The following is a 12,268-nucleotide window of genomic DNA, read 5'->3' on the forward strand; positions in this document are numbered from 1 at the left end:
TAGTCAAAAGACCTGAGTTCAAATCATGCCTTAGACACTTATTAGCTGTGTGACCTTGAGCAAATCACTTAACCTCAGTTTCCTCATCTATAAAATGGGGATAATAATAGCACCTACCTTCCAGGGCTGTTGTGAGGATAAAATAATATATTTGTAAGGTGCTGTGCAAATCTTACAGCATTACATAAATATTAGCTATTAACTGAACTGGTTGAGACTGGAGGACTGGGTGAAAGAATGAAGGAGAATGAGGGAATTTAAGAGAAATGAAAAATGGCAATGCCAGTAACAGAAATAGAAAAGTGAAGAGAAAAAGGGAAGGGAAGGGTGAAGGAATAATAACTTCTACTTTCAATATACTGAACTTGAGGTTTTACTAGGAAGGTTGGGGCGGGGGGGGGACAGTTTATCAGGTGAAAATGTCCACCACGTAGTTGAAAATGTAGGTCTAAAGTAAAAGAGCAAAAAATGTAGGGAATAAAGATATAAATGTGGAAACTCAGTACATCTGAGACAGGTGATGGCAAGAGAAAAACGGCACATGAAAGCTAAGGACAGAACTTTAGGAAATTTATTTAAAGGAAGAGGAGAAATACAGCAAAAGAATTGCCAGACTTGGAAAATCAAAACAGGATAACATCACATGAACTAAGGGAGAAGGGAACTTCAGGAAGAAAAGGATAGTTATCAAAGCAAAAGTATCAAAGGCTGTGGAGAATTTGAAGATAAAGACATGGAGAAGGTCATTGTACTTGGCACCTTAGATGTCATTGGCAAGCTTTAAAGAAGGCACTTTGTGTAGGTTGTCAGGGGTGAGAGAGATGGTGGAGTAAGTAGGAATTGTTCCAAAGTTAAATAATAACATCTTTATACCTGTGGATTGTCTCTTCCTGCCTCTTCTCTTGGATTCTCCATCCTGAACAGAAACTTTAGGTGTAGAATGCAGAAGTCTTGCTTCTTCACTTGACTTTGTGGCAATGACTCTAAAGTTAGGGAAGTTGGAAGGACTGTTCACTGGTATATTTTTAGCAGTCTTCCTGCCTCTACGCCTTCTTCGAGGACTAATTAGTTCCACAAACACATCTGCTTGTAATGAACCATGATTCTGACGAGTAGAACGGCTGGTAAGTCTTAAAGAAGCTTTAGTTTCCGTAGCAGGAGAAGATTTTATCTTTCTTAGATTTCTTCGAGTAGTTTTAGATGAAGATCCAGTTGGTTTGGGTATAATCTGCTGATTCCGTGAAGTATATCTTCCAGAATCCTGTCGCTGACCACCACGACTTGAAAAAGAAGTACTGAGCCTGCCTCTTGTTTTTACTGGGAATCTGAGTTGTGGTCTTCCTCGTTTGGGTGGGCTAGAAATATTTTAAACATAAGAATTATAGAGCAAACTAATGATGCTTTTACAAATCAGGCCTCAATCAAGCATTTCTATTACTCTGAATAAGAACTAGAGTCAACAAGATTTCTAGACCAAGATATTACACGTATAGTACAACCTGCACCCATTATCTTCTTTCAAATCTGTTTACCTAGGATGTAGTACGACAAACCTGTACAGCTTTACTTCCCTAGTGACCTTATTTATATACAGAATAACCTTTGCCTTTTTTCTCAATACTCTCCCTCTTACCTTCTCAACTCCAGGTCCTGATGACACTAGAAACTAAGGGATCCATCCAGTAACTCCCAACTATTATTTAAAAACAAAATAAAACAAAACCCAGATTCCTACAAACATGTCGGATCAGTCCATCACCTCTACAACTATGTGATAATGCTTCTTGTCACACTTCCATACACACGTTTGCCTTACATTGTTACCTTTGATGTTAATTTTATACTAATTTTGCCTGCATAGAACTTATTGGAGGGTGAACCTTGACTATATCTAAATATATAAAAGAAATTCTCGACACAATCTAGATGGAAAAGAATGTATTTATTGCTAGACAATCATCAATTTTCTCATTCTTATGACTTATGTGTAACTTCAGAGCTTAGCATTGTGTTTGACACATAGTAAATGCTTAATAAATTCTTTTTCACCTATTTGTTCATTCATTGTTTGTCATTTAATATTAATACCTCTATCATTCCAACTAGATGTCCTTGAAGAATTGGGACAAAGAACAAAAGCTGAGTTTCCAACGTTGCAGGGAACTCTGGTATCACCCAATGTAGTTTTCTACCCTCAAACGAGAAAAGTCCTCTAATTCTACTAAGAATGAATTGTGTATAAAGTGCTTCAAAGCCAAAGCAAATAAAAGGCATGAAAGTCTTTCAGATATATATTTAGCTCAAGCTACTGGATTAAGTATTACTTTCAAAAGTGCTACATTAAAGGTTTATAAAAATATATTAGTATCCCAACAATCCTTTCGCATCTATTAAGTAACAGCAATTTGAATCTAAGAATGCCAAGCTCTATTTCTCAGATTAGAACTCACGTTATCATTTCTTCTTCTTCTCGAGAATAGTCATCTTCATCCTGTTCCATCTCATATTCCTCTTCCTCACTCTGTCCTATTTCATCATAATCTGTTTCTTCTTCATTTTCCATCTGCTCTGCAGTCTCTTCATCACTTTCCATAGATGGTCTCTGTCTAGAGGAAAGTCTTCTAGAACGTTGCTTTGGTCGACACTCTGGACAGAACCAGTCCCCTTCAGGTACAGTCTGACAGATTACACAAAATGTCTACGTAAATGGGTCACTGGGGTGTTAACATTAACTGAATATTGAATATAAATAAATAAAATACCTTGAGCTTTGGTCGAACACAGTAAGTATGATGACCTCGATCACAGCCATCACAAAGCACCATGCATTCAGCATCACCCTTCTTTCGACATATCTTACAACGAGCATTTAGTATAGACTTAGACCAGATGATACTACGATCCAAAGTAGAAAGATGAAGAAAGACTTGGGACAGACTAGCAGAAGAAAGAAGAGACTCTCTCCAACGGTCCAGGACTGTTTTGTAAGAACGTCCACTGTCACTGGCATCTTAAGGGAAAAGAAGAAAAAGGGATCAAACTTTTTCTTAAAATTTCACGTGGTCTGTTAGAATTGTTCTTCTTTGTATCTCAATTGTTCATGAAATATTAAAATACTTTTATTTCACTATTGGTTAACATGGGATTTGAACCTAGATCTTGTTGATGACAAGTTCAGTCTTCCTATCTACTATGCCACCCTGCTTGACTTAACAGAGAAATAACGTGCTACAAATACATCCCAGAGATACAACTATAAATAGATAATATATGATCTAATAGATATTACAGAAGCAGTATTTTAGTATTTATTTGCCCCCCACCCCCCCAAAAGTGGTACTAGACCAAGTATTTTTTCCCCTTTGAGCCTTCCCTTATAACAAAGATTTTTTTAAAGGGGTTAGGGGGACCCAGCAAAGCTAATGCATCGACTGAATCTGAAAGTATATTCTTCCTCCATAATCTCAACTCTCCAATGATAGGAAAGAGTATAATTTCTCAAGCCTTCTCTAAGCCTTGGTCATTTTAATTACACATAGTATATCTTTGTTTTACTGTTCTTTCAGTTCACATAGTTGCAGCTGTATGCACCGTTTTGCCATTTCTGTTTACTTAACTATGCTTCAGGTCATATAAAACTTCCCATTCTTTTCTAAATTCTGAGTATTTGTTGTAGCAATATTTCATTATATTAATGCATTACAATTTCTTTAGCAATTCCCCAATATGATGGACACCTACTTTGTTCCAATTCTCTTCCACCACAAAAAGTTCTGAATGATTATTTTGGCTTTTTCCAAAGAGGTCTTTGATTTCTCTTTGGGGTACAGGTCCAGTAATAGATCTCTGGTCCAAGGGAATATTTTTTAGCATAAATGCTTACAACTTTAGATATTCTATAACAAGAGATTTTTGTATTAGCTGTAACACTGGCACTGCTTACCTCTGGACTGCCTTGTGGCTATTTCCCACCCTTGATTCTGATCAAAATATCTATACCCAAGTCTGTTACCCTACCTTTCTGTTGTCTTTCATCTCCATGTAGCCTTCAGCTATTTCCCACCCTGGAGTCTGACATCACCCCAGTCACCCCAGTCTGCTCTAAACCCCTCCTCTAGTCATCCCAGACTACTCAAGACCACCCCTCAATCCCTCCCACAATCTTTCTGTACGTAAGTCTCATCTTGCCTCCATGAAAGCGCTCAGATTCAATCGCTGAATCTGGATCTAGCCTGCTTATGAAACAAGCATCACAAATGGTGAGATTTCTTAAGACTACCCATTATGGTGAATCTTTAATAAACTTTGTTTTTCCTTGGCTGAGAACGCTTGAGTCGAGTTCATTTGGCAGGACCCAGCATGTCGGTATTTTGGGGTGTCAAGCACCCTTCAACCCCAAATCCCAAACCTCATCATTTTGGTTCCCTGAGACCAGGAATACTTCTAATCCCAAGTTCTTCTCCAGCCAAGACATCCCCTTCTTGCTCGCCAAGCATTTTGGAGATGTTTTTTGCTCCTGACCTCACAGGTCCCACTAGGTCAGACAGCTAGGAGGCTGTCTAGTACTCAGCCTGACACTCTCAGGTGGTTCTCTGTCCAGTGGTTATGGAGGCCATGGACATGGGCCCAGCTTCTGAAGCATGGAGGACATGGACAGATGCCCCATCCGGAAGTGTATGCAAGATTCTTTCAATTCTCTTGGCGCTGGGCATTTGGGAAAATTTCAGGTATTTTTTGTGGTTTTTTTTGGCTTATCTCTCGACACTTACTCCTAACTTCTTTACTACAGAGGAAAGGATTTCCAGCCCAAACACCCAAAATGGGTCAATCTTTTTTAATTCCTACAAAGTTCACCCTTGGGTTGTCTTTTGCAAAATTTGGAGAAATCTAGTTTCTCTAAAGAACAGAAAGCTGGTATTCTTTTGCAACACTGTTTGGCCTCAGTATCACCTAGAAGGGCACAAACCATGGCCCGTTTTTGGGACTTTAAAACGTCATACTCTTTTGCAGTTAGAATTATACTGTCGCAGAGAAGGAAAATGGATAGAAGTTGCCTACATGAGGGCCTTTGTGGAGTTCTCTTGGAACCCCATCCTCAGAAAAGACGGCAAGATGCTTGTAGGTAGAGCTGTGTCACAAAGGAGCAATGGGAATGGACATTTTGGATGACCCCCTTCCTATGGCCCCCAGGGACTTTGGCCCTGGCCCCTCTTCCTGCTCCCCAACCTCCCCCGAGCCCCCTTATTTCTTGTGCTCCCCCTTCCTTTGCGATCACTGCTCAGGCCCCAGCCACAGGTCTTGCTGAGTTGCCTCCCTCTGTGGCCCCTTCCTCTGAGGTGGCACCCACTCGGGTCTCCGGAGTTATCTGCCCCTCTGACCCCTACCCCTCCTCAGGTATCAACTGATTTTCTCCCTTGTCAACCTGATCCCCTGGGCTTGCAGTCTAATCCAGTTGAACCAACACCCCCCAGCTTCTCCCTCACAAGAAGTGGGACTTCCTATATCCCTCCCCAAGCCTCAATCCCCACAGCCCCTTCAGGACTCTTTTCCCTGAGGGAAGTGCCTACCTCACCCAGTGGGACAGAGTGCATGTTCCATTCTCCATTTCAGATCTCATTCAGGTTAAAGAGAAACTGGGGAGATACTCAGAAGACCCCACTAAGTTTACTGAGGATTTTAAGCAATCTGCCCCTACAATTCAAGCTTTCTTGGGGTGACTTGTATATCCTCTTCTCTACCTGCTGTACCACTGAGGAGGATCTGGGAACACGCCCAAAAATTTGGGGATCCTTTGGCTAGCTATAACCCCACAAAATATCTCCCAGGTACAGCTGCTGTTCCCACTAGTGATCTGGGATGGAATTATCAAAAGAGTAATGATAGGAAAAGAGAGATCATATGATAATTTGTCTGTTAGAAGGCCTAAGACCAGCATTTCAAAAGTAAATTCTCAAAAAATTAGGGAAATTACTCAGGGAGAAAAGGAAAACCCTGCCCTTTTCCAAAACCTACTTGTAGAAGCTATTAAAAAGTATACAAATTTGGATCCTGATTCTACAGAAGGGATGGCAGTCCTCAGCATGTATTTCATTAGTCTTCCCCAGATATTAGGAAGCTGCAGAAATTGGCAATGGGACCCCAAACACCTGGTCCAATAACTGGAGACAGCTTTAGGAGTCTTTAACAACAGAGCCCTAGATGCAGCAGAGGAAAGAAAATGCAGGCAAAGAGCTAGAGACAGTAAATATGCTCAATTCTTGGCTGCTGCCATGGCCAGGCAAAGGCCCAAGGAGCATCCCTCCAGGGTGCCCCTTTGGAGGAAGCTTGTCTACTTGGGCAGTGGAGAAACCTGCTTTCCATGCCACGAGGAAGGTCACTGGTCCAAGGAGTGCCCTTCTAGGGCACCCCCACCCCAGAGGAAGCCCTCAAGACCTATGCCTCTAGGACCATCCCCATGTGGCCAGGAGGGACACTGGAAGGAGGACTGTCCCCGAGGTTGGAAAAGGTATGGAGCCTCCACCCAGTACCCTGTCCTCCTATCTTCTCAAGACTTGGAAGAACAAGGGAGCCTGGGGTTTGGCAGCACTCCCACTTTCTCTACCTCTCTTGCTGAGGGCTGGGCAAAATCGAGGCTGAAGGTAAGGTTACCCACTTTCTCATGGCTACATTCTCTTGTTTTAACTAATTACTCTGCCCCTATCTGCCCATCGACCCATTGTGTCACAGGCATCAAAGGGGAAATTAAAGGACGTCTCCAGGCATACCCCCTCCCCTGCCTACTTGATGATCTATTGTTTGAACAATTCTGCCTTATGGTCTCCTCTGGCCCTGCCCCCTTGTTGGAAAGGGACCTGATGGGAAAATTGGGGAGCCAATTTTCTCTAGTTAAACCTCCCAGCTCTCTTTTCCCTCTGTTTACCAGATCACCCCATGTTCCCCCAGAGGTGTGGGAGACAGTTGAGCCAACTGTTTGGGATCAGGGAATTCCTGGGCAAGCTACTTCTGCCACCCCCGCCATAGTTCCCCTCCAAGATCCTAAAGTGTTCCCCATTGTAGTCAATATCCAATAAGCCCAAGGCCTGGGAGATATTGCAATCATTAACAACTACTCAGGGCCCTTACTCATTCCCTCTAAAATGGGGCCCTGACCAGGCTAAAGCTTTTGAGACTTTGAAAACTAAACTGACCACCACTCCAGCATGAGCTTTACCTAATCTAGAAAAACCTTTCACTCAGTATGTTGATGAAGGAGAGAACAACAGCCTTTGGGACCCCAGGCCAGTTGCCTATTTTTCAAAACAATTGGACTCCACGGATGCTACAGTCATTCTAATTGAGGAAGCTTCTAAACTTCTTTCTAGCTGACCAGCCCCTTGAAGTTGGAACTCCTTGTCGAGTTCACAGCATCCTAGAAGCAGAGAGCCACCAGTGGCTGGCTAACCACAGGCTCACCAAATATCAAGCCTTGCTCTTGCTCTTACATACCCCTGACCTAATTTGGGTGTGCTATACACTCCTGAACCCTCAAGTAGTGTGGTACACAGAATAAGTGGTTAGGAGAGCTAGGCACATAATAGTCATTCTCCGCCACACCACATAGGTCAAATCCCTGCCCCATGAGCTATGCCAGGGAAATTGTCCTTTCTCTATACTCCTATATTGCCTGTTTGGTTCTTGTTTGCTTAACCTCTTTGCCAAGTTTGTCACCTTCAGGCTCCAAGCCATCAACTTCCAGATGACTGCTCAGACTATGTACCTCTTGAACAGGACCATCAAGGCAGGGATAACTCCACACCCCTTACCAGCAGGAAGCAGTTTCAGAAGCTGAGACCTTCGTCCCTGACCCCAAAAGAATTTGGGTTCCATTCATTTGAGGCGGGGAATGATGGGATTTAGACTGTGGGAACACCCTTGAGCCCCACACTGAATGTTCCCACTTGATCTGGCTTTTCAGGCCCAAATAGCCTAGCCTACTCTTTCATTGTCTGGATACCTCTGGATTGCCTTGTGGCTGTTTCTCACCCTAGATCCTGATCAAAATATCTATACCCTAGTTCTATTACCTCTATTGTCTGTCATCTCCATGTAGCCTTCAGCTATTTCCCACTCCTAATCTCACTCCTAGAGTCCTGACCTCTAGTCATCCCAGTCCCATCAAGATCCTCCTTAGACTCCTCCTCAAGACCCTCCCTAAACCCCTCCTCTAGTCACCCCAGACTACTCAAGACCACCCCTCAATCCCTCCCACAATCTTTCTGTATATAAATCTCATCTTGCCTCCACGAAGGCCCTCGGATTCAATCTAGCTCAGCTCAGATAAGTCTGGCCTGCTGGTATTAACGTCACAAATGCTCAGGCTCCAACTTTTGTTTTTCCTTGGATAAGAAGGCTTGAATCTAATTCATTTGGCAGGACCCAGCATGTCAATAGTTTGGGGTCTTGAGCACCCCTCAACCCCAAACCTCATCACTAACACCTTCAGTAATAGTTTGCTTTCCGCCCACCCTTCATAATCTTCCCTGCCATTACTACCAGCCATACTTCTCAACCTCCTACAATCTGGCTCCTGTTCTTGTCTAATGAAACTGAGATTAAAGAAAGTGCTGAGGGTGCTAGAGACCCCAAAATACCAACATACCAAGGCCTGCTGAATTAACTTGACTCAAGCCTTCTCAGCCAAGGAAAAACAAAGTTTATTAAGAATTTGCCACATTGGGTAGACTCTGCTGTCCCTGCCTCGATGGGTCCCGTTCAAGGGGTACATAGCCTGAGCAGTCATCTGGAAGTTAATGGCTTGGAGCCTAGGAGACCAAAGAGACAGTATAAGAGTACAGAGAAAGGACAATTTCCCTGGTGTAAAAGACGCTTTCCCGGGAGGGAATTAAAAATGACCATTTTGTACCTAGCTCCCCTAACTACTTGTTCTGTGTACTACACTGCTTCGGGGTTCAGGAGTGTGGCACACCCAAAGAATTAGGTCAGGGGTATCTGAGAGCAAGGCTTGATATTAGGGAGCCTGTGGCTAGCCAGCCACTGATGGCCATCTGCTTCTAGTAGGCTCTGAGCTTTAGGGGGAGTCAGAGCTTCTAGAGGCTAGTCTGCTAGAGGTTTAGAAGCTTCCTCAATTAAGAGTGGCTGCAGCAACCACCGAGTCTTAATTGTTTTGAAAAACAGGCAAATGGCCTGGGGTCAGGTCCTAAGGACTGAGTTAGGACTCCAAAAGCCTGTCCTCTCCATGTTAAAGTGGGTAACCTTACCTTCAGCCTCAATTTTGCCCAGACCTCAGTGAGAGAGGTGGAGAAAGTGGGAGCACTGCCAAGCCCTAGGCTTTCCTGACTGGAAGACAGGGTACAGGGGGTGGCTCTACCACTTTTCCAACCTCAGGGACAATCCTTCCTCCAAAGTCCCTCCTGGTCACATGGGCATGGTCCTGGAGGCATAGCTCTTGAGAGCTTGGGGGGGGGGGGGGCGCCCTAGAGGGATACTCCTTGAACCAGTGACCTTTCTCATGGCATGGAAAGCAGGTTTCTCCACTGCCCAAGCAGACAGGCTTCCTCCAAGGGGGCACCCTGGAGGGGTGCTTCTTGGGTCTTTTCCTGGCCATGGGATCAGCAGCCAAAAATTGAGCATGTTCTGTCTCTAGTTCTTTCCTTGTGTTTTCTTTCCTCTGCTGCAACTAGGTCTCTGTTGTTAAAGACTCCAAAGGCCATCTCCAGTAACTGGGCCTGAGGTGTCTGGGGTCCCATTGCCAATTTCTGCAGTTTCCTCCTAATATCTGGGGCAGAATGATTAATGAAACACATGCTAAAGATTGCCATCCCTTTAATAGTTAGGATCTAAATTTGTGTATTTCTTAATAGCTTCTAACTAGCTGGTCTTTGGAAAAGGGCAGGGTTTTCTTTTTCTCCCTGAGTAATCTCCGTAAATTTTGAAAATTTTATTTGCTTTAATTACCATATGATCTCTCTTTCCTCTATCCTCACTCTTTTGATAATTCCATCCTGGGTCACTGGTGGAAATAGCAGCTGTTTCTGGGGGATATTTTGTGGAGTTATGGCTAGCCAAACGATCCCCAAATTTTTGGGCATGCTCCCAGATTCTCCTCTTCTCCTGCAGTGGTACAATAGGTAGAGAAGAGGATATGCAAATCACCCCAAGAAAGCTCAAATTATAGGGACAGATCCCTAAAACCCTCAGTAAACCTAGTGGGGTCTGAGTATCTCCCCAGTTTCTCTTTAACCTGAATGCGCTCCAAAATGGAGACTGGAACATGGACTCTTAATTGTTCCTCTGGGCAAGAGAGTCCCTGTCCTCAGGGGAAAAAGTCCTGAAGAGGCTGTGGGGACAGGGCCTTGGGAAGAGAGATCTGGCCTATCTGTATTAGGCTGCAAGGCCAGGGGATCTGGCTGGTGAGTGAGAAGATCAGCTGGTATGTGAGGAGGAGTCAGAGGAGGAGAAACCAAAGAGACTGCTGTGGGGGTCACCTGAGAGAGGGGCCAGGGCCCATAGTGATAGATACTGCAGGCCCTGCAATAGGGGCAGGCCATGAGGCTAGAACCTGAGTAGGGGTCCCTTAGGGGGAAAGGGCCACAGAGGGAGGCACCTCAACAAGACCCATGGCTGGGACCTGAGCAGGGGCATAGGAGGAGATGCAGGGTAGGAGACTTGGACCATGAAGGAGGCAGAAAAAGAGGAGGGTTAGGCTAGGGGATAAGGGAAGGGAAAACAAGGGTAAGAGGGGGTGGCCAAGGAAGGGGGAACACAGGAAACAAAGGGGTTTGGGGGAATTTGGGAAGCAGGAGGAGGGGCTGGGGCCAAAGTCCTGGGGGCCATCCAAAATGTCTAGCTCTAGCTATGAGTATCTTACAATCTCTTCTGAAAACAGGGCTCCAAGAGAGCTCTATGAAGGCCATTATGTAGGAAATTTCTTTCCATTTTCCTTCTCAGTGGCAGTACAACTCCTAACTGTAAGAGAGTATTGTCCCCAAAACGAGCCATACTTCGTGACCCTCTAGGTGATATTGGACTGAGAACCTGAGAGCATCAGGCTCAGCACAAGACAGCCTCGTAGCTGTCTGACCTACTGGGACCTGGGAAGTCAGGCCTGAAAAGCAACTCCAAAGCCCTCCGAGGGTGAGAAGGGGAGAAGGAGAGGCTTACATACCTTCCAGTATTGGCTGGAGAAGAACTTGAGATTGGCAGTATTTCTGGTCTCAGGAAACAAAAACAATGAGGTTAAAGAAAATGCTGAGGTAGGGAACCATAGGTTTTTAGGGGTCCTCAAGACTCCAAAATACCAACCTGCCAGGTCCTGCCGAATGAATTCAACTCAAGTCTTCTCAGCCAAAGAAAAGGACAAAGTTTATTAAAGATTTGCCATACTGGGTAGACTCTTAGAGAGCCTGAGCATTTGTGACACTAATGCCAGAGGGCCAGACTAATCTGAGCTGAGCTAGATTGAATCTGAGCGCCTTCATGGAGGCAAGATGGAGCTTATATACACAAACATTGTGGGAAGGATCTAGGGTTGGTCAAGTAGGTGACTAGAGGAGGGGTTTAGGGAGGGTCTTGAGGAGGAGTCTAAGGAGGATCTTGATGGAACTCGGGGTGACTAGAGGTCAAGACTGCAGGAAACAAGAGAATGGGATTTTGATGGGATCAAGATGGCAAGCAGCTGTACAACAGAGGGCCAGGCTTATGGTCTCAGGCAAAGACCAGATCTAGTGGGAAGATTCAAGGAGAGTTCAAGGGGTTCCCAGAGACTGTACCCCCTCAAAACTACTGTCTCCAAGGCCATCAAGAATCTCCAAATTGCCCAATTCAATTGCTTTTTCTCAGTCCTCATCTTCCTTGACCTTTCTGAAGTATTTGACTTCTGACTACAGAACACTCCTTCATACCCTCTCCTCTCATGACTTTTGTGAAGTTCCTGATCTTCTTTGCTGGCTTTTCTTTATCCTCCCATCCCTTAAATAAGGGATGTTTTCTCCAAAGCTCTCTTTTCAAAAGTTTTACTTATGTCTGTTACCTCTCCCTTGAAAATATAATATACTCCTGTGATTTCAATTATCTATGTAACTTTCGGATTTTTATTTCCAACCCTATCATCTCCTTAGTTCCAATCTAGTATTGCCAAATGCCTACAAGATTTCTACTTGAATGTCCCACAGACATCTCAAATTCAACATGTCAGAAACAAAAAACATCTTCCTGGCTAACATCCTTCCTTTAACATCACATTTCTGTTGATAGGAGCATTTCCCCAATC

At 44.2% G+C, this 12,268-nt stretch overlaps 1 protein-coding gene across 1 annotated transcript in view; it reads right to left on the reverse strand.

Moving 5' to 3' along the window:
* The window catches only part of BAZ1A (bromodomain adjacent to zinc finger domain 1A), a 118,881-nt gene that overhangs the window by 6,494 nt on the left and 100,119 nt on the right, over positions 1-12,268 (reverse strand). Inside the window, exons 22-24 of the mRNA XM_036751188.1 lie at positions 2,763-3,010; positions 2,451-2,677; positions 874-1,355 (exon numbers count right to left, since the gene is read on the reverse strand). Coding sequence (XP_036607083.1) covers positions 874-1,355; positions 2,451-2,677; positions 2,763-3,010 — 957 coding nt within the window. The remainder of the gene's footprint in view (positions 1-873; positions 1,356-2,450; positions 2,678-2,762; positions 3,011-12,268) is intronic.

Source organism: Trichosurus vulpecula, chromosome 3 (genome assembly GCF_011100635.1).
Source record: "Trichosurus vulpecula isolate mTriVul1 chromosome 3, mTriVul1.pri, whole genome shotgun sequence".
Taxonomy (NCBI): domain Eukaryota; kingdom Metazoa; phylum Chordata; class Mammalia; order Diprotodontia; family Phalangeridae; genus Trichosurus; species Trichosurus vulpecula.